This window comes from Acinonyx jubatus, chromosome D1 (assembly GCF_027475565.1).
Source record: "Acinonyx jubatus isolate Ajub_Pintada_27869175 chromosome D1, VMU_Ajub_asm_v1.0, whole genome shotgun sequence".
Taxonomy (NCBI): domain Eukaryota; kingdom Metazoa; phylum Chordata; class Mammalia; order Carnivora; family Felidae; genus Acinonyx; species Acinonyx jubatus.
This window is the reverse complement of record NC_069390.1, coordinates 111,558,397-111,584,786: the sequence shown is the minus strand read 5'-3', so window position 1 is coordinate 111,584,786 and position 26,390 is coordinate 111,558,397. Positions and strand designations below refer to the sequence as shown.

The following is a 26,390-nucleotide window of genomic DNA, read 5'->3' as shown; positions in this document are numbered from 1 at the left end:
TAAACTTTTCAGATAAAGTATGTGCATAAGACCATGGTACTTTCACACAAAACCAGAGCTGAAAGCTGGAGAACGCCCAATATCCAGAAATGTATTTATTTCCTGAATCAGAAAATCATCATCCCAGAGGTGAAGCCAACATTCTTCCTAACAGTGCACAGATGAATACATGAGCCATACTATCAGCAGGCCACACTCCCAAATATTAAGGTTGTTCAGAATCTTTAAAATTCCAAATCCATGGCAAGAAAGATCCTCTAAAATTCAAGAATTAAAATTTACAAAAATAAATACCACTCTGACACTCAAGGGACATCTTCACTTTAAGGCCTTTGTCACAAATCTGAATCTTTATTGTTCTGAAATAAATGTTATAAACATAACCCAAAACAAAAACTTGGATACTCAGTCTCAGAAGAGGTGTGGCTCAATGCCCATCACATGTAACAAGAAAACTTCCTTTTAAAAAAAAGGAAAACAAAGTACTAGGAGAAGTCTTTCACATGAAGGAAAATGCAGCCTTTGGATTTCTCCTCTCATCAGCCTGTACACACATGGGCATCAGAAGGTTTGCATTTTCTCTGCAAGAGCTCTTGCTATGATGTCTGACGGATTTTCTGCCACTCAACAAATTCATCGAGAAGAACAGGCCCTAGAAAGAGAGAAGCATTTGTTAGAATTCAGTGACCTCAGACCTCCCACTACAAACACTCTCCCCAAGTTCTGGTGGTAATGAGGACGGACCCCCGCGTCTAAGGTGTGTTTCCTGTCCTGCTGGCTACTTAGCGCTTTTCTTTCTCGGCCTGCTCTTTCCTGATAGAAGAGACTTTCCACAAGGGGTATTTGCTGCAGCTTCCTTCGCAAGGTTGCAATGGCTTCAGAACTCTCCAATAACTAAGTCAAGATTGACTGCTCCCTTTGTCTAAATGCTCACAGCACTGTTATTTCTATTAAGGAATATGGAGAGTGTTCAACATGTTTCTACATCACATCACCAAGAGCATGTAAGCTTGTTGAAGGAGTGGCCATATAAGAGAATTATTTTGTTCAGGTAACAGGACCGAGTATAAATCTAAACACAAAGCAAGTGCCTAATGAACACCTGACCTAAAAACTATACTGAAAAAACATGTGAGGGGTGCCTAGGGGGCTCAGTCAGTGAAGTGGCTGACTTCAGCTCTGGTCATGATCTCACAGTTCATGAGTTCGAGACCTGTGTTGGGCTCTGTGCTGACAGCTCAGAGCCTGGAGCCTACTTCGGATTCGGTGTCTCCCTCTCTCTCTGCCCTTCCCCTGCTCATGCTTGCTCGCTCGCTCTCTCTCTCAAAAATAAACCTTAAAAGAATTAAAAATAAAAAAACAATAAATAAAAAGACATTCACATAAAGCAGGGGGTCCACACTCATTTCCTTACAGAAGCCATTCCTTACATGAGCTCACTGTTTTTGTTCGTTGAAAAACAGGGGAAAACTCGTGGCCAGAAAAGAGTACGCTGGCCCTATTTTTCTTAAAACACATACCCCTCGATGGTCTTTCTCTCATTTTTTATTGACGTACCTCCCTACTCTAAGAAAATCGGCCGACAGGGACAATCATAAACGGCAACCAAAAAGCACCCTAGCTGGTGGCGTAGCTACAAGCCAGCGAAGCGAGACGCAAGTTGGACACAAGCTATTACTTGGCTTCTGTCACTAATTCCTCACATACTTGAGTCAGACTTTGTGCTTTTTCTTTTTTTTTTTTTTAAATTTTTTTTTAAATGTTTATTTATTTTTGAGACAGAGAGAGACAGAGCATGAACGGGGGAGGGGCAGAGAGAGAGGGAGACACAGAATCGGAAGCAGGCTCCAGGCTCTGAGCCATCAGCCCAGAGCCCGACGCAGGGCTCGAACTCACGGACCGCGAGATCGTGACCTGGCTGAAGTCAGACGCTTAACCGACTGCGCCACCCAGGCGCCCCCGACTTTCTGCTTTTTCAAACAAATCTGGAAGCTTTATTTTTATACAAAAATTGTTTTATATGTTGACTCAAAATACGCATGAATATACACATGTGTAGGCCTGCCTGCAAGCTTACTGCTGCTACCAAAGGGCTGTTTCCAAAAATATTACTGAATTTTAGAACATTCCGGGGGAGAGGTCACAATGTAAACTACAGGCAGAATAAAGTTATCCCTTCTTCAGCATTTTGTATGATCTTCAGGGTCGCAGAAGTCCACGTTTCAATTTACTTTTATAGGAATGTATCCTACAGCGTACTTCAAGGATCTGTTTTATGGTATTCTGCCCTTTCCACTGAAGAGTATGGACAGATATCTTAACTTGAACGACTGAAAAATGGTATTTCATCGAGTGTTTACTCAGGCATTTCTGCGGGAACTTATTGTGGCATAATCGCTATGCCATCAGTGGGCACCGTGATTAGCCCTGAAGGTTTTTCTCTTGTACCTGAGGTTTTGCTTTCCTCTATTTAAATCCTGACTGTTCTTTTCTTCCATAGGAAAATGCCAGGGAAGGCAGGAAAGCAGAATTTTAGCTTTTACATGCAGAAATTATCATTTAACCTTAGCTATACTGCTCCATTACATTTCTGAGAAATTGGCAACATTCCACCTGTCAGCACAGACTTTCTAACGTAAGCCCTCCCCCACACCTTCAACATGATTCCATAAGAAAAGTTACCGGCAGCAACTTTAAATTCTTTATGGTAAACGCTACACAAACGCGTGTTCCCACGTAACAGTTTCAAGAACTTCATCTTCCTAGGAAAACACGGTTATTATACTTACAAGCACCATCTTCATCGTAGTTACTAAGATCGGCATGGACGGTTCTGCTGAATTCTAACACATTGTACCACTGATCTTTGTTCATAACACGATACTTCGATTGCTGTAGAAGAGGATATAAATATTTGGAATACAGAACAAGCGTTATCTAAGGCTCTGACTTAAATAAATCTAGTTATGCCATCTTTTTGTGATTTGGTCTTTCTTAAAGCACTTAGTCCTCTTTAGTCACTTGGGCTTCTAAGAGAATCCTCAGGGCCGTTCACATGTTAACATCATCCAAGCTACTTTTTCTTTATCTTTCCTTCATTTTTGAGAAGTAACAGGAGCAACAAAGGTACCGATCTGATAAAACGCCTGAGTGTCTTCTGTGTAGGCACTTCTATAACCGTCACTGAAATCAAGTCATACAGCGTATCCTACATACACCAAGTTCCCTCACGCGGCTTCCCAGGAGACTGCTATGCGTGAGATTTAATGTTCCGCCACATCTTGAAGTTGGTGCTTTTGTAGGCAGTGGAAAGAGTACTGGCCTGGGTTCAAACCCCACTTCTGTCACTGAACTGAGTGGCCTTGGGAACATTACTTAACAACAGAGCCCATTTCTTCATTTGCTGAACAGGGATAAAACCTAATTTGAAACAGTGTCAAACACCCTCCCCATAATCAGCGTTGCAAATACTTTGTCCTCTCAGCTCCCTGTAGAGGTGACTATTTTTAGATTCAGTCCTCTTTATTTTTGCCCCGAACTACTAACAGGAGGAAGACGGATAACATTCATCAAAAACGTCTACTTTACCAGCCTTTCCTAGCCTACTCTATCAGGCTTAAAGATCTAAGTGTACCTGAAACCCACTCGCTCAAGTCCTGGTCATGACTGCCTCTCAGCAGAAGCTTTCAACAAAATTACTCTGGGGAATTCGCTATGATAATCAGCTTTATGAGAAATCATTTTCAAACCAAAAAGCAAAAGCATCTGTATTCAAGAAACGGTGGGATCTATACCAAAAAACCTGAAATTGAAAAGGCACAAAAACAGAAAACCAAAGAAAGCAGTGGAAAAAAAGAACAGTATCTTAAAACCACTGCCGGTAGTAGGTGCTACGCTAAACCTGCTAAATGAACACTTTCTTCATAAATTCAGCAGACATTTTAAAGTTGTTATTAGTACATTTAAGTAGTCATTCTCATATTTGTGGGCATAACATTTTAATTCTAACTATTTAGACTGAACCCAAGTGAAAAGGAAAGTGTTATCACTACACACAACGGGTTCCCTTATGTGGCTATCAGCCTAAGAGCTGGTGATTTACAAAGAAACCTGAAACCCGATTTAGAAGCATAACATTTGTACACGAGCATCAGTTCTCTGTCAAAAACCCAAGAAACTAATTTTGCGTGAAAAACGTCTTTGCTAAAATTTATTTGAGGGTTCATTTTTTTCATGGGGGGGGAGGGGGGCTGCAAGGCTGGAATGAAAGTATCTCACGTACAGAATATATTAATGAACATGAACTTGTGTCTACAAATGACATATGTACACAATTTATCAGAAACTTTTTACTTAAGTTTTTCTTAAAAACACACTATCTAAAAATCCATTTATGTTTCCTCATTTAAAGGTACGTTTTCAGAGTAAGTTTTACAATTAATATTTAATGCTTCCAGACGAGAACAGTGCACATACCTCCAGGTACTGGTAAAACACTGAAAACAGCGGCCATGTCCTTCCAAGCAGCAGGGCGAGCATAGACTTAGCGGTGTCGATATCAAGGCTTCTCTGATCTTTATCCTGCAATGGAAGTAAAAAATTTCCCTAAGTGCGGTTCCGAGATGAAAAAAATGTTAAAATTACAAAACATGGAAATTCTACCTACCCTTGCAAAATCAAAGGCATATCTGTAGATATTCTTAAACGAAGAAATATCATTCAACTGTGAGCGCAAAAAGTCAAATTTGTTCTGTAACTTTTCTGTGCAGTCACACCTTAAATTAAAAAAGCCAAATACATTATACAATCCATAAAATTAAATAAAAGCATCATTAGGGGGTCAGAAGAAACGTATTGAGAAGAAAGTGAGTGCATCTATGAAATCAATCTAGGTTTAAAATTCTGCTTCAGAAATTTAGAGTTACTAACAAACATATTGCCTCGTACTGACCAATGGGATAAAAAGGAAAATAGGAAAAAAAGAGAAAACCTGGCAACCAATGAAATTCAGTCCAATGACCTTTAAAAAAAAAAAAAAGGCTCAATCGAAAGCTCCAGTACAATCATGAGTATGTCTCAAGAAGAGATTCAGAAGATGTGCTTTTACTACATGTAAAGTTAAGAAGATGGCAGAACAGAGGAGATGAACCAGGCCTCGGTCACAGATTTCAGTGGAAATTCTCAGGCACAGCTTGGTGACAGGGATTAGCCATGAGTGGTTTTGAAAGTTCAGGCTATAACACAGAGAAAATTAACACATTGTATTAGTGCTTCTGTCATAAACTCAGATTCCTACGTTTTCAGTGACTAAGCACCAAGGCAATCAGTGGCAGCACCTGACTTCAAATAAGGTACAGATGCCAAGGAAGGAAACCAGTTAAAGGCTCAAAGAGACGCTCTCCCACGGGCTGACACGAGTTCCACTGCTCAGCAAGAACCAGGTCACCACACCGTGAGCTCCGGTCAAGCCGCACTCACCACGCACACTGACCACAGCTATGTGTCAGCACAGCCTCTACTCGACGTGGTGCTCCCTCTAACAGGCCGACGAAACCTAACTCACCAAAACCTAACTGCAAGGTTGCCATCTCTGAGCATACACCTGACTCCCTTTCATCACATGGGCCGTGCCATCTACCGTGACCCACAGTATTCCTCCCAGAACGGACTTAGTTCTCATCATGTACCAGAGATATCTAGCACCCAAATTTAACTAAGACCTTGACCATTCTAAACCCACAATGTGACAGGTGACTCCTAACTTTATTAAGGTGTAAATGTTTTGGATACTTTTCTAATGTTGATTAAACCTTGCGTTCCTAGAATAAGCCAAACTGAGTAATGTTTGTTACCGGTTTCGTACACTCCTAGATTTTCTGGCTATTTTCGTAAGTGAGACTTGCTGGTAAATCTCATTCCTTCACACTCTCTTCACTAATTTTGATAACAAGCTCATGGCATAGGCCTTAGAAAAATGAAATTATAATTATTACTTTTTTTTCTCTTTTCTGAAAAAGTTTACTAAACACTGGAATTAGCATTTGGCCAAAATCAGCTGAAAAGCCATCTGGGTCTTTTCACTGAGGTGAGGTATTTTCTATTCTGTATTATTATTTATTTTTGCTTTCTGTTTTTCTTTTTTTAATTTTTTTCATTTTTTTTTAATGTTTATTTATTTTTGAGCGAGACAGAGACAGAATGCGAGTGGGTTAGGGGCAGAGAGAGAGGGAGACACAGAATCAGAAGCAGACTCCAGGCTCTGAGCTGTCAGCACAGAGCCCGACGCAGGGCTCACACTCATGAGCTGTGAGATCAGGACCTGAGCCAAAGTCGGACGCTCAACCGACTGAGCCACCCAGGCGCCCCGCTTTCTGTTTTTCTTAATCATCTTGGCAGAATTTCTTAATTATTTCAACTGCAGGTTTGCTTTCCCTTTTACTCTAAACATCTTTTTTTTTTAAATTTTTTTTAATCTTTACTTATTTTTTGAGAGAGAGCACGCGCCAGTGAGCACGCAAGCTGGGGAGCGGCAGAGAGAGGTGGAGACACAGAATGTGAAGCAGGCTCCAGGCTCCGAGCTGTCAGCATGACAGACCCTGACATGGGGCTTGAACCCGCAAGCCGTGAGATCATGACCTGAGCTGATGCCGGACACTCAACCGAGACACCCAGGCGCCCCATTTCTCTTCTAATGTAACATTCAAAGCTACAGATTTTCCTCTAAGTACAATTAAAGCTTCAGCCCAGTTCTGATAAGTATTATTGCTTTGATTATTCACTTGTAAATGATGCCTTGACAAGATGGCTTCAGAGGACTGGTAGAGATAAAAGTCTTAGTAGAATAGGTTTAACAGACACTAAGAAGAGAGCAATCAGAGAAAATAAAGGTGACCCTTGAACAAGGGTTTGCACTGTGTGGGTCGACTTATATGGGGATATATTTTTTTCGATACATACAGTATAGTGCTGTAAATATATTTTCTTGATAGTTTTCTTAAGAACATTTCTTTCCTCTAGCTTACCATACTGTAAGAACAGAGTATATAATACATTTAACATACAAAATATGCTATTTGACTGTTTATGTCATGGGAAAGGCTTCCAATCAACAGTAGACTAGTAAGTTTTGGGGAAGTCAAGAGTTACATGCAGATGTCTGACTGTGAAGGAAGTCCCATGCCAGCCAGCAGTGAGGAGGGCTTCCTGCTCTCTCCTGCTGAGGTGGTGTTGGTGGCAGCCAGCTAAAACAGAAGGTTTAATAAATAAGGTCCAGAGTCGGGGCGCCTGGGTAGCTCAGTCGGTTGGGCGTCCGACTCTTGGTTTGATCTCACAGTTCATGGGATCAAAGCCCCACATCAGGCTCTGCACTGACAACACAGAGCCTGCCTGGGATTTTCTCCCTCTCTCTCTCTGCCTCTCTCCCCACTCTGAAAATAAACAAAGAAAAAATAAGATCCAGAGTTTCATAACATAATACTCAAAATTTCCAGGTTTCAATAAAAATTACGTTGTTCAAAGGTCAAGTGTACAGCCAAATGCTTTCAAAGAATCTGGTTCCAAAAGGGAGCAGAGGAAATCGACACTAAATAGTGTGGGAAGGGGACAGAAGGTTCGTTTGTTTTTTTTAGTAGACAAATACCTTCTGCTTCCAGGATGATGAAGTCAACGTACTTTTTATCCTTGGCTCCTGCTCATTCCACTAAAAGCCAGAGACATACACAAAACAAACACAAGACTGAAAGAACTCTGAGATTCTCAGGAACAATACAGTGGGGCGCTTCCTGGGTTTTCTTTTGCCTTTTCTCCACCAGATCTGGAGATGAAGGAGTCAGCAAACCAGAAATGCCAATGGGGTAGACAGAAACCAAAAACTTGCTCTCCCTCCAGCAGAAGTTGAGCAGCCTAGCACGAAAGCAAGCTTAGAAAAGATACTCTTCTCCATTCAAACAGCACAGAAGAAGCCCGCTCAGTGCCCACAGCTGCCAGCAGACTGAAGGAGGACCGCACGGCCCACCCACCCCAGGACGGACGTAGAGGCCCCCCTTCCACCTCCTGCACCGTCAGTGGGAACCACATACAACAAGGACTTCAGCTCCGCTCCCAGCAAGGGGTAAGGAGTAGCGCCCTGGGCCATCAAAGGGTGCCTGGGAGGAGGCGGGGCTACACCATCACGCTCACCCAGCAGTGTCGCCCGTGTCACCCAGAAATTCTTTGTGGAGGCCTCCTGGGGGCGGGACCTCTCCTGTCTGCTTACAACGATGAAGAATCCCCTCCTCCTGATGAGGTGGTGACAGAAAGCTAGCGAAAATGAAGGTTTAAATAAGATCCAGAGTTTCATAACATAATACTCAGTATTTCCAAGTTCCGATAAAAAAGCACTTCTCATACCAACAACCAAGATGGCAAGCAGAATGTAAAAAGAGGGCCAATACGTGCAAATATTGAAATCACAAGATGTGTTTAAAATTATCTGATGCAGATTTTAAAGCAGCTATGATGAAAATGGTTCAATGAGCAATTATGGACCCAATAAAACAACCCTTGAAAATGTAGCAAGTCTCAGCAAAGAAACAGTGAGTCTAGGAAAAGAAATCTAACAAAAAAGAACCAAGTGGAAAAGTCTGAACTGTAAAATACAGGGCAGACTTAAACCTTAATGTACTAATAATTATACTAAATGTTAAGTAGCCTGTACCAATCAGAACACAGAGATTAACAGAGCAGGTCAAAAAAACCCATGAAACCAAAGTGACCCAACCATATGCTATCTGGAAGAAATGGACTTCAAACACAACATAGGCAGACTGAAAGTAAAAGACAAAAACAAACATATTCTGGAAACAGTAACCAAAATAAAGGAGAAGCAGCTTCATCAATATGAGCTAATGTAGACTTCCAAGTGAAGAAAATGATCAGAACATAGAAGAATATTATGTAATGATAACAGGTCAATCCACCGAAAATATGTAACGATTAGTTTTGTTTGTTTCAGAGAGGGAGAGAGAGTGCGTGAGCACGTGCGACCAGGGAGAAAGGCAGAGGAAGAGAGAGACAGAGAGAATCTAGCTGACAGTGTGGAGCCTGACACGGGGCTCCATCCCACAACCGTGAGATCACGATGTGAGCGGAAACCAAGAGTCGGACAGGCGCCCCACAAGATGCAACAATTCTAAAAGTGTTTGCACCAAGCAACAGAACTGCAAAGTGAAGCAAAAACTTGAGAAGTAAAAGGAGAAATAAACAAATATGCAATTATTGTTAGAGATTTCAATACTCCTCTGTTGAAACACTTCCTCAGGAACCGACAGAACAACTAGACACTACATCAGGAAAGAATTCAACACCACCAACCAACAAGATCCACCTGGCACTAACAGAACATGCCACTCAATGACAACAAAACACGTATTCTTTTCGAGTGTCTGTACAACAGAACCCAAGAGACCACAGCCTGAGCCATTGAGAAAATGCTGACAAATATAATAGAACTGAAATCACGCAGGATATGTTCTCTGACTACAATGAAACCAAACTAGAAGTAACAGGAAGATAAAAGCAAAATCTCCAAACACTTAGAAACTAAACAAACTCCTAAGCAATCCATGGGTGAGAACAAGTCTCAATGGAAACCAAAAAAAAAAAAAACTGAACTCAATGAAAATAAAAACGCAACTCAAATTTTGTGAGACCCAAAGCAGTGCTGAGGGGGAAATTCACAGAACTAAATGCAAATATTCTGAGAGAAAAAAATCTCAATCAATAATCTAACCTCCTATCTTCAGAAACTAGAAAAAGAAGAGCAAAATAAGCCTAAAGCAAGCAGGAGAAAGAGCAGAAATCAGTAAAATTGAAAACAGAAAAATGAGACAGGAAAATCAATGAAACAAAGTGCTGATTCTTTGGAAAAAGAAAGTCAGTAAAACTGACAAGTCCCTAGCAAGAATGACAAAGAGAAAAACTGAAGACAAAAATTATCAATATCAGGAATGAAACAAAAGATACCATTACAGACCTGTAGACATGAAAAGGATATAAATATGTCCACTTAGACAAAATAGACCCATTCTTTGAAAAACAAAAACTACTGTAACACACACAGTATGAAACAAATAATTTGATACAACGATCTGAAATAAATAGTAATTTGAGTAGCCCTGTAACTATTAAAAAATCGAATTCAAAAATCCCAAAAATTCTGAAAAAGAAACCTGTAGGTTCAGATGGTTTCACAGGAGAATTCCACCAATCTCTGAAGACCAATTCTATGTTCTACCTTGCAAAAGATAAATTCTAAGGAAAAATTTCCTAATTCCTTTTATAAAGCCAGATTTACCTTGACACCAAAACCGATTAAAGGCAGTATCAAAAAAAATTTTTTTTCACAAGAAAAAAAATTTTACTATGATGATGGATGTTAATTAGACTTATTGTGGTAATCATTTCCCAAAATACATACATATTGAATCGTTACGTTGTACACCCAAAACGAACAATGTTATGTCTATTATATCCTCAGATAAATAAGAAAACAAAAACAAAAACAGACCAATATCCCTCATGAATCCTTAACAAATATTAACAAAAAGAATTCAGCACCATATAAAAATAATTATACACCAAGTGGGATATATTCCAGGTATGCAAACTGATTCAGTATTCAAAACCAATTAATGGAACCACAGTGTTAACACTCTAAAAGAAAAACTACATGATTAGATGATTTAATACAGAAAAAGCACTTAAAATATTTAACATCAACTCGTGTAAACTCACAGAAAAACACGAACAGAGGGCAACTCCCTCAACTTGATAAAGAGCATCTACAAACAACTCACAGCTAGGGAGCAAAGGAATGGGTGTCCACTTTCACCAGGCTTATTCAGCACAATGGTAGAAGTTCCAGCTGATGCAATACGTCAAGAAAAGGAAATAAAAGACATGCAAGAGCGGAAAAGAAATAAGATGGTCCCTATTTCCCTATTTTGTGTTATAATCATAGGACATGACTGTCTATGTAGACAACCCAAGGAAGACACCCATACACACACACTCAGAATAAGTGAGTTCAGCAAGGTCACAGGATACAAGACAACCACACAAAAATCAATTGTATTTGCTACATATTAGAAACTAATACATTGATATTAGAATTAAAAATAAATGGCTCAAAATAAAAACAAAATATTCACATGTAATTCTAACACAACATGTACAGAATCTGTATGCTGAAAACTACACACAATGAAAGAAATCAAACACCAAAAAGAGAGACATAGCTATCTTGCATGTATTCAGACTCTCAAAACAGTGGTCAATCCTCCCCAAATTCACTACGTAGTTTAACCAAAATCTCAGTAAGATGTTTTGCAGATAAAAAGATCATCCTAAAATTTTTGGAAGAGCTAAAACAATTTTGAAAAGAGATCAATCAGTCTTTGTGGTTTCAAGATTCTGTATACAGCAGCACCGCATGGTACTGGCAGAGGCTTAAGGCACAGATCGACAGAACAGAGAGCCCAGAGACAGACCTACGCACAGGCGTGTCCAACCGATACCGGACAAGGCGCAAAAGCAATTCAAAGGAGGAAAAGACCTTTTTCAAAACATGAACTATGGAGCAAGTGGACAGCTGTAGGCAAGGAATAAACCAAAACCTGTCTCTCACCTTTAAGGAAATTAACTCAAAATGGATCACTGATCTAAACGTAAAATATAAAAACATAAACCCTTCCAGAAAAAAAACCGAAAGGTAAAATTCTCTGGATCTAGGGAAAGAATTCTTGGATTTGACATCAAAAGCACAATTCATAGAAGGAAAAACTCATCAAGTGAACTCCGTCAAAATTAAAAGTTTTGCTCTGCCCAAGTTATAAGAAGCAAAAACACAAGTTACAGAGTGGGAGAAAATACCTGCAGTCCACATACCTGATGAAGGGCTTATATCTAAAAAATTCAGGAAACTCAACAGTTTAAAAAATTATCCACTATGTCCCTTATCTTCTTGCCTATTTTCCTCAGCTATTGTAGGTCACTGATTCTATACCCACCTTCTTCGTAACTCATCCATTGATTTTTAAATCTTTAATGTTTTTCACTTTCAGAGATTTAATTATGCATGGGAAATCTGATCATCTGAGGCCGTTCTTTATTCTTTAAACATAGTAGTTATTTTATGCTGAGATTCAGATAATTCAAAATACTAGTCTTAAAGAGTCTAATTATGAAATTTAAGATGTTCCCCAATATGCTTAGTAATTTATGATTGTTAAAAACTGAACCTTTTTCTGCAGAAATTGAGGCTTCTGTTTAAAACGCATTCCTGTACAGAAGAATCACTTCCACCATATACGTGAAAACACTACTCACCTGGGACATTTGTAAAATACATTTTTGGCTTGTGTCATACAAATAATGCATTCCAGCTTTGAATCTGCATGATGAAGAATTTCTGGTAAGAACTCTCTTGGAAATAAGCCCTTCACCGTATGCAGAACCAAGCCCAAGCAATCACATCTCCATCTACTAGCTATGTGTGACATCAGTGACTTAATATGAGTTTTTGATCTGATTCTCACCCTACTCAGGCATTGCCATTTTGTCTCCTATTCAGAATATGCACCACAAGTTAATGGCCAGACGCTAGGTGACTAGAAACAGATAGTAACCTTAAGGTTAAGTGTCAGATCTACATGTCCCTATGGTATCACCATCTCTCCTCATTTCTGGCCTCTGATTATTTTCCTTAATTTACAGTGAAGTCCAGGCATGCTTTTTAAAATATATACATTTTTGGGTTTTATCCTGCATTTAAGTGTTTTACATGACAAATGGCTTCTTTGCACATTTTATCTGCCATATGGCCGGAAAAGGAAATCAAAATTTGGATAGGTTAACCATCCAATTTGTCTGGGGCCTAGTTCCTATGTATGAATGAGGGCACAATATATTTCATGCAGAAACAAGATTCTTACTATTTATTAAAAAATGTATTATTTACTATTTCATTAAGCGGATTTATCAGCGCAAATGTTCTTCGTTATGCGAAAAACAAAGGTTTAATGGCATTGAAAACGTAGTTAACTACTACCAGAAGGATATGCAAAAGGAACAAATTCTCAGATTACATGTGCCTGTGATGCTGTGTGGAAATCTGGGTGTCTTCAGGCCCTCCAGAGTCATGAGCTGGTAAGTTCAGAGGGCACTGCATTTTAAGCAGCCAGTTACATGTACGATCTTCCTCGTGATGATCCATCCTAAGAGGCCTCATCTTCTAAATCTTTGTGGCTTCCTGAAGAAGCGTTTCGCACCTTATTTTTTAATGATGTGATTCACATTTTCACACAGACTCTCCCTTAGAACCTTAATACACCTGAGATTCAGGAAGACATACGATAAAGGCACTTCCCAGCATTCAGGCCTTCCTCTCACGACCACCAGGGTTTAAAATCTTTCTTCAGGGCCTGGCGTGCACAAGCGCCCCACAATTATTTGTTAAACAGAAGTAGGAATACCAAAAATAAGCCACAAAGTACATCTTTATTTAATTACAAAAAGTTTCAAAATCCCTCCCTGGGAAAGGTTAGCAGGAAATTGGAGTTCAAACAAGATTATCAAGTCTGCGAGCAGTGACTTACAAGTTACCAAGGAGAAAAGAATCCAAATACAATGACAGCCTTTTGCAAATAACACTCCCCAGGGACAAAGAGCACAAAGTCATTTAGGGTGGGCTCTCAGTAAGCTTAAGACGGACACGAGGTGAAGAACAAAGTTCCAAGTCACACGGAGAGACACCCCAAAACAGTGCACCTTCTCCGTTTCCACACATGTGGTTTCAGGAAGCTACTTAATCCTTCAGCCTCGGTTTCCTCATTTTTAAAATGACAACAATAGACAACCATGAGTTTGAGAACACACAAGTTCGACGTTTACAACAGTTCCCAGTGTGAGATGCTCCTTTTGAAGGAAATGGCTTAAAAATCACCTCAAAAAAATCACACTGTTGTCTCTGTCCCAAATATCCCACACCATTGCTCATCGTCTACCTAAATCTGGAGCAGAGAAAGAATCTAACCGAACAAAGAACAAGTAATGTTTTCTTGGAGAAGAGTAAAACAACAACAACCACCACCACCTTGCACATCACTGGTCTCAGAGAGACTGAACAGACCTCGCAAAACCAGTGAACACATCACAATTCTTACATTTAACCTGGCCCCAAACAGACTCAGCAATTAATAACGTCCACACCTGATAACTTGCGAGGTTTAGAAAGAGCATTTCCCCCGAAGTAAAAAGAAACGCATACTTAACTAGTGTATCACGGAAAGCAAGGGATAGTTTTTTGAAGAACAACTAAATAAAACCCCACAGATTTTACAGAACGCCGGCACAACAGGACACCATTCTCCAGGCCACCAAGGTGAGAACGAGCGGAGATGGGTTTAAATTTCAACATTAGGACTTGGACATTAATTTCTTGAGTATTGTAAACATCTGATTAACAAGGAAGGCTTTTACATTTCTGCTTCATTAAAGCCCTCTAAAATGAGAAGAAATCACCATCCATGTATTAGCTCTAAGTGAGGTCCTCTTCCTTAATTAGTAAGGTGCTGTGGCACCCCGATCTGTAACAGCAAGAGTTTTATCCACAAAGTTCCGTATTCAGAACTCTCTGTGAATGAGGTCTATTGACCAGAACAAAACAGCACACCCTGGGGATGTCTGGAAATGTGGATGGGGAATTAAAAATCGTCAAGATGAACGTCGGGGAGAGCAGAGGGGAAGAATGCTAACGGCAACTAGCAGTTGGCCCCAAATGCTAAGTGAGCGGCAGTCACACACCACACGCCCCAGAGCACCCCGTCCCCGCGGGAAAATCGGACAGACGCTCCCCAACTCTCCCCCTAAATAAGGTCAGGCCAGACCACCGCCTTCAATCCTCAAGTCCAGGGCCGAGAACGGAGACCAGAAGGCGCACAGCTCGTCACCTACCGACGGGCAGCTGCGTACTTCCATTCCCGTCAGACGCTGTCCTGACGGTTTTCTCAAGATCGCGACCAAGGACAGTGTTCTCCACCAGCATGGTTTTCCGCCCTCGCCCCAACCCCACTCCCAGCGGGCAGGTGTGAGGAGAGCTCTCTGCTGCAGCCAGCAAAAACGCCAAGTACCCGCGCCCTCTGGCACCCACCCGCAGACACCAGGAAGAGGGAGGTCCGCGCGCCACACCCTGCGCCTTCCGGGGCGGGGGAGGGGCCTGCTGTGGTCACGAGAGGAGGCGATCCCGCAGCGTACAACTGCTCGAGCGACGGCTCCCTGCCAACCTCCGACACGGGACCTGGAACACGGGGCGAAGCTCTCTCCGCCGGCCGGCCGGCTCAGGCCCTCCGTCGTGGAGCCGTTACCCCACCCCCCGGGACGCGGCCCCGTTCTGTCAATGTTCTTTCCTTCGCACGTGCTCTCCTTTCGCCGGCTCTGCTCACAGTCTCCTCTTCAGAAAGAACATGTTCCTAGATCCCGAACCGTCGTCATCCTAATCATTCTTCAAGGTCCGGTTCAGGGACCCATACGAAGACTCTCCCGTCTACTCGGCCGACACTCATCTCACCCCCAGCTGTGCTTCCACAGGACGTCATACTTTCACTCTAGCGCCTGTCCCCTCCGACCTGGCTTCCGCCGCAGTATTTCCATGCCGCCCCGGCCCTCTCAGCATGTTACCCAAGGGCAGGGGCCACGTCTCCAGCTTCCCTGTGATCAGCACTTAAGAGGCACAGTAGCTTACACAACGTGTTGACCGTGAATGACTATCAAATCCAATCCAATCTGAGGAGAAATGTGGCTGTTACTACACAACGACACAGAGATGGCAATGGCGCCCTCCGAAACCTACAAAATGGCCGTGCCAGTCTACTTACGTACCAACTCATACCCACAGATTCTCTCACACAAAAAAGGCGATCCAGTTATGAAAAGTAGGCATCAATAGCCTTAACATAAATGAACGTACAAGTATTGGGAATGCTGATCAACACTATATAATTACAGATTTCAACACTATATAATTACAGATTTTAACTACTCATGGCTATCACCGTCTACTACCTTTGACCACGGTGTATGTTTTAACTACCACACTGTCTCTACTCTTTAGCAGAGCTCTAAGGGTTAAAATTAACTAACTTGAAACAATCGATAACTATATTATGATATAAGGGACCACGAAATAACTATGCCCAGATTAAATCAAATCATAAAAATACTAAAAAATCTGGAAAGGGAATCGAGTCTGTGAAGGTTTACGTTTTATGATTATAAGTCAACATAAAACCAAACATACTAAGGCAACTATAAAATAAAGAATTAAGACTTACATATGTTCTTTGGTCTCTCAGTTTAAATTTTAAACTACTGTATTCCTCAGCAAGTTTTGTATAAGGAAATTCAGGGAGTAATAAAGACTTAGCTAATTGGTAAAAGATACTTGGTATTTCACATAGCAATCTAGATGAGGGGGAAAAACACAACTCTTTCCCCTCCCAGTCAAGAGGGCTTGCCTGACTTGAGCAGCTCCAAGGCCCTACAACACAGACAGGGCTCTAGGCAGACAGGCAAGAGAGCATAAAGGAGTGAAACGGAAACCTCTAGGTCAACTGTAAGTGTTAAATCATTGCTTCCATTTTGTGCAGCTTGTGAACTTCCTAGAGAGAAGACGTGCTAATAAAACTGAAGTTCAAGGGTTAAGTCCATTTCTATTCTTGTACCCAAAGCCAGATGCTAGTTATTCAAGAATAATTATTAGAAATGCTTTGTATTTAAAAGTTTCTGTTATACAAAGTCTCTTTATGTTATATCAAATTATGCGGACACATGATGAAAAAATTTTTGGTTTTAAAATACACAAACTGATTATTCAAAACAAGCAATATACAAAAAATACAGCAGGAGTAGTACAAAAAGCAGTTATAGTGCCAACTAAAATGTCTTACAATGAATAAGCCATGTTATAACTGACGAAAATTTCAATAAAACAGACTAAGCTACATGAGAACCAGTTTATATTCTTTGCATACTCCTCCGTATTTTATATTCATAAAAATATTTTATATTTTATCTTTCTCTAAAAAGCTAATTGCAGGTTGGATATTTCCAAGAATTTCAGAATCAACATCATTTTAATTGGTAGGTTATGACACCTAGATGAATGACAGAGTTCACACTTGGTTGTAAACACCATGATTCAAAGTTAGTTAACAGTCTTGCATTTTATAAAGAACGCTAACATACATACAGAAACGTGACGCAAACAAAGCACAGTATGCTAGACTGGTGATGAGGGAATTTAAATTCCAGGTCCTAGCTCTGCCAGTAAGTAGCTACATAAACCTAGGTGAACATTTTCTTTACCTTGGAGTCTGATTCCTCATCTCTCCTATAAGTAATTGAAATGACAGGTTTGATTTTATATTCTATCTTAGAAATTATAATTTGGTTCATATAAGCAAAGGTTTTCCCTAAAATATACATAAGATAGCTATATGTTAAGGCTGGTTAAAAAGGAGAATTACAAAACATTAGATGCTGAAAATTCAAATATAAAAATTTAAGTTCCATATGAACACTTGAAAAAAATAACCAAGGTATTCTGAAATGTAAGGACAGGCAAACAAGTAATAAAAAATAGTTAAATGTGTTAATAAAAGCATAACCACAATAGGAAACCACATGGCTAATTAACCTCCAGTTTTTGGCTCAAAAATATCATCAATTAATGCTTCCTCTATTTTAGAATGTTGATCATTAGTAACATCCTGCATGAACATTAGGAACATGACATAATTTAAAAATAACACATAATTACTAACTGATTCTGCAACTAAGCACACTTTACTCTGGAAAGTCAAGATCAAATTATTATCAAGAGGCAATTCTGTAACTTACAGAAGAATTCAAAGGCAGCCTCAGTAAGTAAGTAACCAGAACTTGGCTGAAAGCTGCAGGTGAGCCATATAAGCTTTCTACTTTTGTTCTTTATAAGATTAATTTGGCAAAAAAGAAACAACAAAAGTGCCATGTAACTCTATCTTCGGATTTCTTTTCAAAATAAAGCATAAAACTGAAGAGGCCCCAGAACTTGGGGCAGCTCAAAGAACAAACTCCTTCCGTGGCAGAACTCTGTATTCAGAGAAGGAAACTGCTCATTGCTCAATCTGTGAGTAAGTAACTTTGATCGCAGACCTCTAATTCACCCACGAAGAGTCAATAATTTTAATAAGACTGTACTAAGGTTCTCAGAGAATAGGAAAGATGGGGTAACTGTTCATTTTGCCAAGACCACAATATAAATTTTATCAAACCCTAACTGATTGTCACAGATCAAACCAATGTGAGTATTTTAAGGTGAAACCTTACTTCTAAAAATTATGAAGCATATAATATCAATTAAGATCTTCAAATAGGCCATCAAATTTGTTTTTTAAAAAAATGTCTTACTGTAATGAAGTCATCCCCTTTAACCATTCTTCCTTGGTAAAAAATCCCATGCTTTCAGCCTCCAATTTCCACGCTAAAACTAACATAATAATCTGGAAAGAACAGAACATAAAGGATAGGGGAAAAGTCAGCACAGAGATAATCATGTCTATATTTTATCATGGAGAGCATTTTTATACAACTATTTCCATCCTTCAACTATTAAAGAGTATAACCTCTGGAATTATTAACTCTGAAGAAGTGGGCCAATTTCTTAAAAGAAGTTCTAACAGTTTCTGAAGGTGGAATCTCTCTCACTCTATCACAAATGACATTTGTATTAAGAGAACAGTGCCCAACTTAAATTGATTAAAAAGACCTTAAATGAAAATCTACAGTATAAGACATGAAGAAACAAAATCTTGATATAAGATTAAAGTGTCCCAATTTTTAGACATTTATAAATATGCTATATCCCACTTGTATTCCATTCTACTTAGAAATAAAACATACATTTTCAGGTTCAACACCAATGTCTTCACAAAATTTTTCCATTCCTTCTGGCCCTACAACTTCATCAGGACCTTCAAAGACAAAAATAATTTATATATTTTATTGTTATAATTTAATACCAACATAAAACATAAGCCATTGTACTAAAGGCATCTATGAATACATCATAACTTTTATAAATAACTAAATTTGAATTTTGATATATCTTTGATAAAGTGTTAAATATCAGCTATACGATTTAAAATGTAAAACTTCTGAAATATTCTTGAAACACCACATTACAAAACGAAATTAAGGAAAGAAAAAATATCAATCACTTGTCTGTATAGTAACTTGAACCTATCAATTAAAAAATCATTCATGAGAGCCTATCTGAACAAAATATTTGGTAATGCATAAATATAAAGTATAAGAAATTCTACAACATGTAGGCCCAACCCATTACTCAAGACAGTAAGCAAAGAACACCTGTTTTCTTACTAAAACAGAAGGTCATTTATTACCCTTTTGAAACACAACCGAATAAAATTTAATACTTTAAAAAGATATACATATTATGAAGATAACGACTTAAAGAAACTACTATTTTCCTGATCATCTTGGTTCTAAAATAGCAAAGCATTAGTTCCACCACCTTAACATTGAAACTAAAGTTTAATTCCTCACTTAGCTTATGTCTACCATTCATCCAAAACTTAATGATACTTAGCTTGTTTCTTATTTTTCTCCCTCTATAACACTAAATATAAATCAATACACCAATTCTCCCACTTTTTTGTGTTATCAGATTCCCAAAAGATAGTGATTTACATCACTGCTGGGTCTCTTTTGTAAGTGAGAGATTGCAAACAACAAAATTTATTGTAAGATTACAACAAATTTGTGACAGCATGGATGGACCTTGAGAGCATTATGCTGTAATTGAAGGAAGTTAAAGACAAATAACATATGATGTCACTTACTTGTGAAATCTACAAACAAGCAAAAACAAGGGCCCCAAACTCGTAGATACAGAGGTGAGAGGCAGGGTTTGGGGCGGGGGGGGACAAAATGGATGAAGGTGGTCAAAAGGAACAAACGTCTAGTTATAAAGCAGGTAAATCCTGGGGATGTGACGTACAGCCAGTCTGATGACTGCAATCACTAATACCATACTGTATATTGGAAAGCTCCTATGAGAGTAGGTCTTAAAGTGCTCATCATGAGAGAAAATGTATAACCCTGTGTGGGTAGAGATGTCAACTAGACTTATTGTGATCATTCTGCAGTATATACATATATCAAATTGTTACACTGTACATCTGAAACTGTCCTTTGTTATAAAAAGATCGAACCATTTAAAGCAATTACGAAATATGATAGAAATATGCTATTACTTCTGATTTTTGAAAACAGTCTTGAAATATTATTGTTAAAGTGACCCAAAAAACCCTTGTTTTCCGTTCTTAAGAACTTATAAAAATACTCCAGCTTTATAAATCACAAGCCAGATCACAGCTACTGGGGGGGCGGGGGCACTTTACACCCACCATCATTCGTTCACAAGTACAACATGAAATCCACGCTCCACAGTTTGTCCTAACAGAAGAATGCAGCCGTCCAGTCTGTGTACCAATATAGTCCTGCAGCTTCAGACGAGATCCAGGCTGCTAAGAGGACGTTAAAACATGGTCTGAAACCAAAATGCTTAATTTTTTGGTTTAAATAAGTACTGCACTTATTTATGCAGTGAGGTGTTAAAAGGTGAAAGGGTGGTAATTATAGGACTTTCACTTCCCAATATATATTTGGAGAAGTTTTTTAATGAGAATGTGTTAATTATTGTAATTTTAAAAGCATACATATACAATAAAGCTGTTAAAAAATATAACTGAGTATGTTCCCCTACATGTGGTTTGGTTGAAAGTAAGTCAGGTAAAAAATTCAGTGGAAGAAAACAAAGGTTTTTTTAAGCCAAAACAAGAATGCATTGTCAATTTTTCTTATGAAAAAGAAAACTGACTTGACCTCAGAGCAGCCATCATCAGAAATCAAAAGACAAAGCTGAAGAGCTGTTATCAAGAAATATCAGTCACTATCATGAAACAGTCTCCCTAGAAACTGGGGAATTGACCAGTGGTTAAAATCTGATGAGATTCAAATTAAATTATGTCATAAGGAGATATATACGACATACACAAGATACATACGACATACACAAATGTTCAGTGCCTTTCCCGAAGCAATGCAAATAATAACAAATTTGAATCTAAAGCAAGGTCAATACTAATATTCTTTTCCCGGACCACATAATGTTAGTTTTACTTTCTCAAGTATACTCTTCCAATAAATCTACTCTGGGGCTGAATTTAACTCTCAGGCAAAAAAAATAGGTTTCCATTCAACTTAAGAAGCTTTGGAAATTATTTAGAATCTATCAGAATTATTTAGGGGTGCCTGAGTGGCTCAGTCGGTTAAGTGTCCAACTTCGGCTCAGGTCATGATCTCATGGCTCATGAGTTCGAGCCCCACGTCGGGCTCTGTGCCGACAGCTCAGAGCCTAGAGCCTGCTTCGGATTCTGTGTCTCCCTCTCTCTCTGCCCCTCCCCAGCTCGCACTCTCTCTCTCTCTCTCTCTCTCAAAAAAAAAAACCAAACATTATAAAAAAAAAAAAAAAGAACTTATTAGATTTATAATTTTATTAGAACTAAGCAATTCTATCCTCTTTTGGGTTCTCTGTAAGATTTAAAAAGTGCCCTTTTACTTTCCACGCTTTTGTTCAGTAACAGGCCCCACGTATTAACGAATCCTTGCGAATGTAAGTATCACTCAAGAGGAGAGGTCTTGTGCAAGAGCCAAACTATCAGGCTTACCACACGTCACCTATGATATTATACTAACCAGATTAGTGGTAAAATAGTTTTTAAACTAAAACAAAAAATCAATTTTTTTTTTATGACCATAAAATGTTCCTAGAGATGTGCAGAGTACAAAACCATGCCAGTCATAGCAGACGCTCAGGAATAAAAATTGTGCTCAATGAAACACACCTTCCCCATGAGCTATACAGGAGCTATGCTGTTAATTCTGGAACAGTACTGTTAAAACACAGCCAGTCCACCTAATGCTGTAATGCTATTACTCCTTTAACAACGGTTTACACGTATGAGTTCTGACTCATTCCAGGTACTGTGCTAAGTGCTTTACGTGCATTATTCCCAGTCTCCATTTTAATAAGGGACACCCCCATTTTAAGACAGAACACCTACTGTTCATTTGGCAAATAACTGGTTCCTCCAGGTCAGTTAGGTCTCCACCCAGAGTAATGTCTAGAGAGGCCTTCCCTATCACCTTATTTGAAAATCATCCAAACTTTCTAACTTTGTGTCCCTACCCCACACCGTATTTTAACATTTATAACCCTCCACAATCTCTACTTATCTTGCTTACTTACCTATTTACTGTCTTCCCCACTAGAAGTCAAGTCCCCCAAGGGTAGGGATCTTGTCTAACTTGTTCCCTACTGTGTCCCCAGCACTGATCAGTGCCTGACACACAGTAAATGCTCAGGAAACATTTACTGAATGAATCGTTCCATACATAAGATAAATTGCCTTCAAGTGCATTTACTAATATTTCTTTGTAGAAGGAAAATGAGTTTCCATGTACATACTGAAAACAGAAATGACAAGACAGTAGTCATTAAAAGCATAAGCTCTGCAAGAGAATGACCTAAATCTGAATCCTCGCTCTTGTCACCGTATGATCCTGGGCCAATTACTTAATCTCAACCTTGGTTTTCTCATCTCTAAAAAGAGGTAACACTGCCTACCTGACAAAATGATTGTAAGGATACATTATATAATTATGATTTTTGAAATACACAGAGCAATTATTATGCTGGCTACTACAAAAATGCTAGCATAGCAAATAAATGTTTAGCTAATTAGAATCTCATGCTACCCACCAAAGTCCCAAGGAGAGGTAATACAAATGAGCAGAAATGAAAAAAAAAATGCACTAATTTTATGGTATCTTAAGGTGTCTTTTTACAAGTGAAATAAGATGAGGGGCTTTTTGATTCTATATCATAAATTCCAGTAAAACCGGCACTTGGAATAATGGGTCACCATTTTAAATGGAGGTCAGTAAGAAATGAATTCCTTTCATTTAATTTGGGTTAGACATTGTCTTGGGATGCCAGTAATAGCAGTTTTTCTGGTCTAGAAAGAATCTGTTCTGTTACTAAACAATTTTTAAATTATACTTTGGGGATCCAGCTGATTCAAGTTACATCAATGGTCTTACCTTCCATACTGTTAGCCTAGGGTTACACTTCAAGTTCAGAGTATACTTTAGACCTTAACGGATTAGCACGAAATGTAAGAGTGACTCCATCTACACTATTCTATGTTAGACACTGAGAATCAGAGTTAAAAAAGGAGGACGGGGAAGCTATAAAATCATGAATTCTAGAAGACCAAAACCTAGATTCTAAGGGAAAAAAATATCTTTATACATACTTATAAAAAAGTTAGTAATAAATGGGAAGTGTTCTTGTTCACACATTTGCTGAACACCAAAGTCTCCTCCCTGGCTTTGGCTTTCACCCTTAAGCTCCAGCCCTACCATGGGCCCAGAGCTTTCACTACCTGCAGGGTTCAGTTTAAGTCACAGCTCCTGCAGAAGCTCTTCCTGACACCATGAGGCTGGGTTCTATGGGTTCTATCGTCCTCTGAACTATCGCAGTGCATCTTCCCAACACAGCATTTATCACACTGTATCACACCAGTGTTTCCGTTCGTAGGGATTACTGCACTGCTGGCAGAAACGATGGGCTAAACAGCAATTATCAAAGGGCAAATGTGCTGTGCCATGACATATCTGCATTTCAAATCTTTTACTACGTTTCCAAAAAGTTTCAGAAAAATATCAGTTTGGGTTCAGAAAATTGTCAACAGAATATGCAAAAGAACAATAAGAACTACATAAAGTGTATAATGTTTTATTACATGGTTTGTTTTTCAGAATATCAACTCTCCTTTAGCTAATGGACTTAAACCAATAAATGCACCTGTTCACAAATGGAATTAATAGTGAATCTCACCCCTCCCACTAGCACATACTAAATTACATATTTAAAGAAAAAGCATCCTGACATAGCACCAAATTCTTAGCCTACACATAATTCTCAGTCTTGACCTTGATCCCAGGTCACAGCACTAACACAAAGCAGGCCTGCAATAAATAATTGTTAAATGAATAAACCAAAACACTTTTTAAAGCACGTGACTGATATCTTCTTATATTAATTTCATTACCTGCATACTCATAAAACCAAGCCAGGCACTTCTTGCTTGAAAAATGTTCCTCTCCACTTATTAGTCTAGCAGGGGGTTGGGATCTGCAATAGCTTAGAAAACACACAAATACCTAAGAATTTTATCAAGTCTCAACTTTCAGTGAAAAGCTAAGTGCAACATGAACTACTTCAATTCAAACTAAACAAAGTGTTTTGTTTTGTTTACAGCTGGTATTATAGGAAAAAATGGGAGTTGTATTTGCAATTGGAAATTGGAAACAGTAGTCTATATGTAAAATTTTCTTGCTAACAAAGCCGGAAATGCTACTTTGCTCACTATCAAAGTCCAATAACATCAACTAAAATCATTTCCCCAGATTTGAAGTGAGCATGTGGAAGTTCAACCTAATGTTCTCGATACAGGACTAAGCTGGGAAAGTATAAATCTTCAGAGCGGTGAAAATTATATTTCTGTAAAATAGACAAACATTCGAAAACAAAATCTTACAAAGTAGATTTTGATACTTAATGAATCAATATTTTTTAAGAATTACATATTAACAGTTGTTGATCATCTGCGAAACTTAAATGGATGATTGAAGATAAAAGACGAGTTAGGACCCAAGAGTATAATTAAATTCCACACATTAAAAACAAAATTGTACAAATAAAAAGATAATACTTGTACAAATAATTGAGCCAAAGCTATTTAACGCCAAAGTCCGTACGTTCCATAAAATCATTAAAACTTGGGAAGCTCAAAATCGGCCTTTAGGGTTTAATGAACTTCAGAGGACCTTTCCCGAAGGAGCTCAAACAGTGACACCTGCACGAGGACCTGGAAACGCCGCGCCTTCGGCAGCTGAGTCATCTAACAATGGAGGCCCGCATGGAAAACTGTAGGTTGATACAGCGAAGCGGCCCCTGGGCTGTAACACCACGGCTCGGCTCTGAGCGTGCTCGGTGTAAATAACTGTGCCACGTTACGCACGGAGGACGGCCACACGTGGGAGCAGTAAAAGCTAACGTGTCTGCTTCATACAGACGGGCTGGCGGCGCAGCCCCGGCCAGTTCTGGGGCGAGGTACAGGGAGGCCCGGGAGGGTCGGGAGGCCGTGTCACCGTGCACCGGCTCTTCTGCTAACCGCAGTGAGACGGGAAAACTTCCGTCAACGACAAAAAGGAAGAGGAGCCTAGGTTACGTACCTCCCGCCGTAAGCAGACGCCTCTGCAAGGGGACAGCTCTGCCATCATGTCTACAAGGCTGACTACCGTCTCCTCTCAATGGCAGCAAGTGAAGTCGTTCCCTCGCGGGCCCGCCGGCGACACAGCCGGACACCCGAGGAGCAGATGCGGGACCACTCCCCTGTCACACCTAGCCTGCAGACCGAGCAGCACACCACGCCGCTGGGCCGCCTCAAGGACACGCCGCAGCGGGATCAAAGAGCCGTGATTACAGCTCAGCTCTCCCTTCTCCTTCTTTCTCGGGGGGGAGGGAGGGGGCACCGGGTAAAATAAGGACCAGATTGTTAACGATCACGTCGACCGCGAACAGCGTCCTCAATGCCCGGAAACAGAACCGCGAGCGGGGCCTTCCCGACGCCGCGCACACGGACTTGGCGCAGGTGGAGCCACCAGACTTCCAGAAAGCCGGCTTCCTGCTGGGACCTTCCGGCACCGGCCGCTGCGAAGACTCGGCGTGCAGCTCCCCCTCCCAGCCCGGGCGGCGGGCAGCGCCAGGCCGCTCCCCTCCTCATCCCCTCCCCTTCAAAGAAATTCCAGAGGCGACCCTTCCGCCGGTCTGCACTCCCGTCCAGGTCTGGAAGGGCGCGGGGCAGGGGCACGGCCCCGGGCGCCGGAGCGCCCACACGGAGCCCGAGCCCGAGGCGCAGCCCGCGGTGTCGGCGGGGGCTCACCCCCGGGCCCCGGACAGCCGCTCACGGGGGAACGCGGGAGGCTGAGGGCGGGGTGGGGGGGGAACGTGATACCTGGAGATTTTACACTTCTTGAGGCCTCCGTCTTCCGCCACTGCCGCTGCCACCCCAGGGGATTTTCTCTTCTTCTTCACCGGCATCTTCCGCCCTCCCTGGCGGGGCGGCCAGGGGAGCCGGGGAAGGGGGTCGCTGTCCGCC

The 26,390-nt window shown here is 40.3% G+C and overlaps 1 protein-coding gene across 5 annotated transcripts; it reads right to left on the bottom strand.

The window, feature by feature from the left end:
* Positions 1-328: 328 nt before the first annotated feature.
* Positions 329-26,385, bottom strand: DCUN1D5 (defective in cullin neddylation 1 domain containing 5). 5 transcript variants are annotated; one of them, XM_027051993.2, is made up of 8 exons: positions 26,247-26,381; positions 24,279-24,370; positions 18,979-19,049; positions 18,487-18,578; positions 4,667-4,775; positions 4,477-4,581; positions 2,790-2,892; positions 329-652 (listed from the first exon to the last, which is right to left on the bottom strand). In XM_027051993.2, exons 1-8 carry the CDS (start codon positions 26,330-26,332, stop codon positions 597-599), a joined length of 714 nt encoding a protein of 237 aa, XP_026907794.1. In that variant the 5' UTR covers positions 26,333-26,381; the 3' UTR covers positions 329-596. The 5 variants fall into 5 exon arrangements, with proteins under 5 accessions (XP_026907794.1, XP_026907795.1, XP_053060164.1 ...); XM_027051994.2 differs by lacking the exon at positions 24,279-24,370 and having other exon boundaries at positions 26,247-26,385; XM_053204189.1 differs by lacking the exons at positions 18,487-18,578; positions 24,279-24,370 and having other exon boundaries at positions 26,247-26,268.
* Between the last annotated feature and the right edge of the window lie 5 nt (positions 26,386-26,390).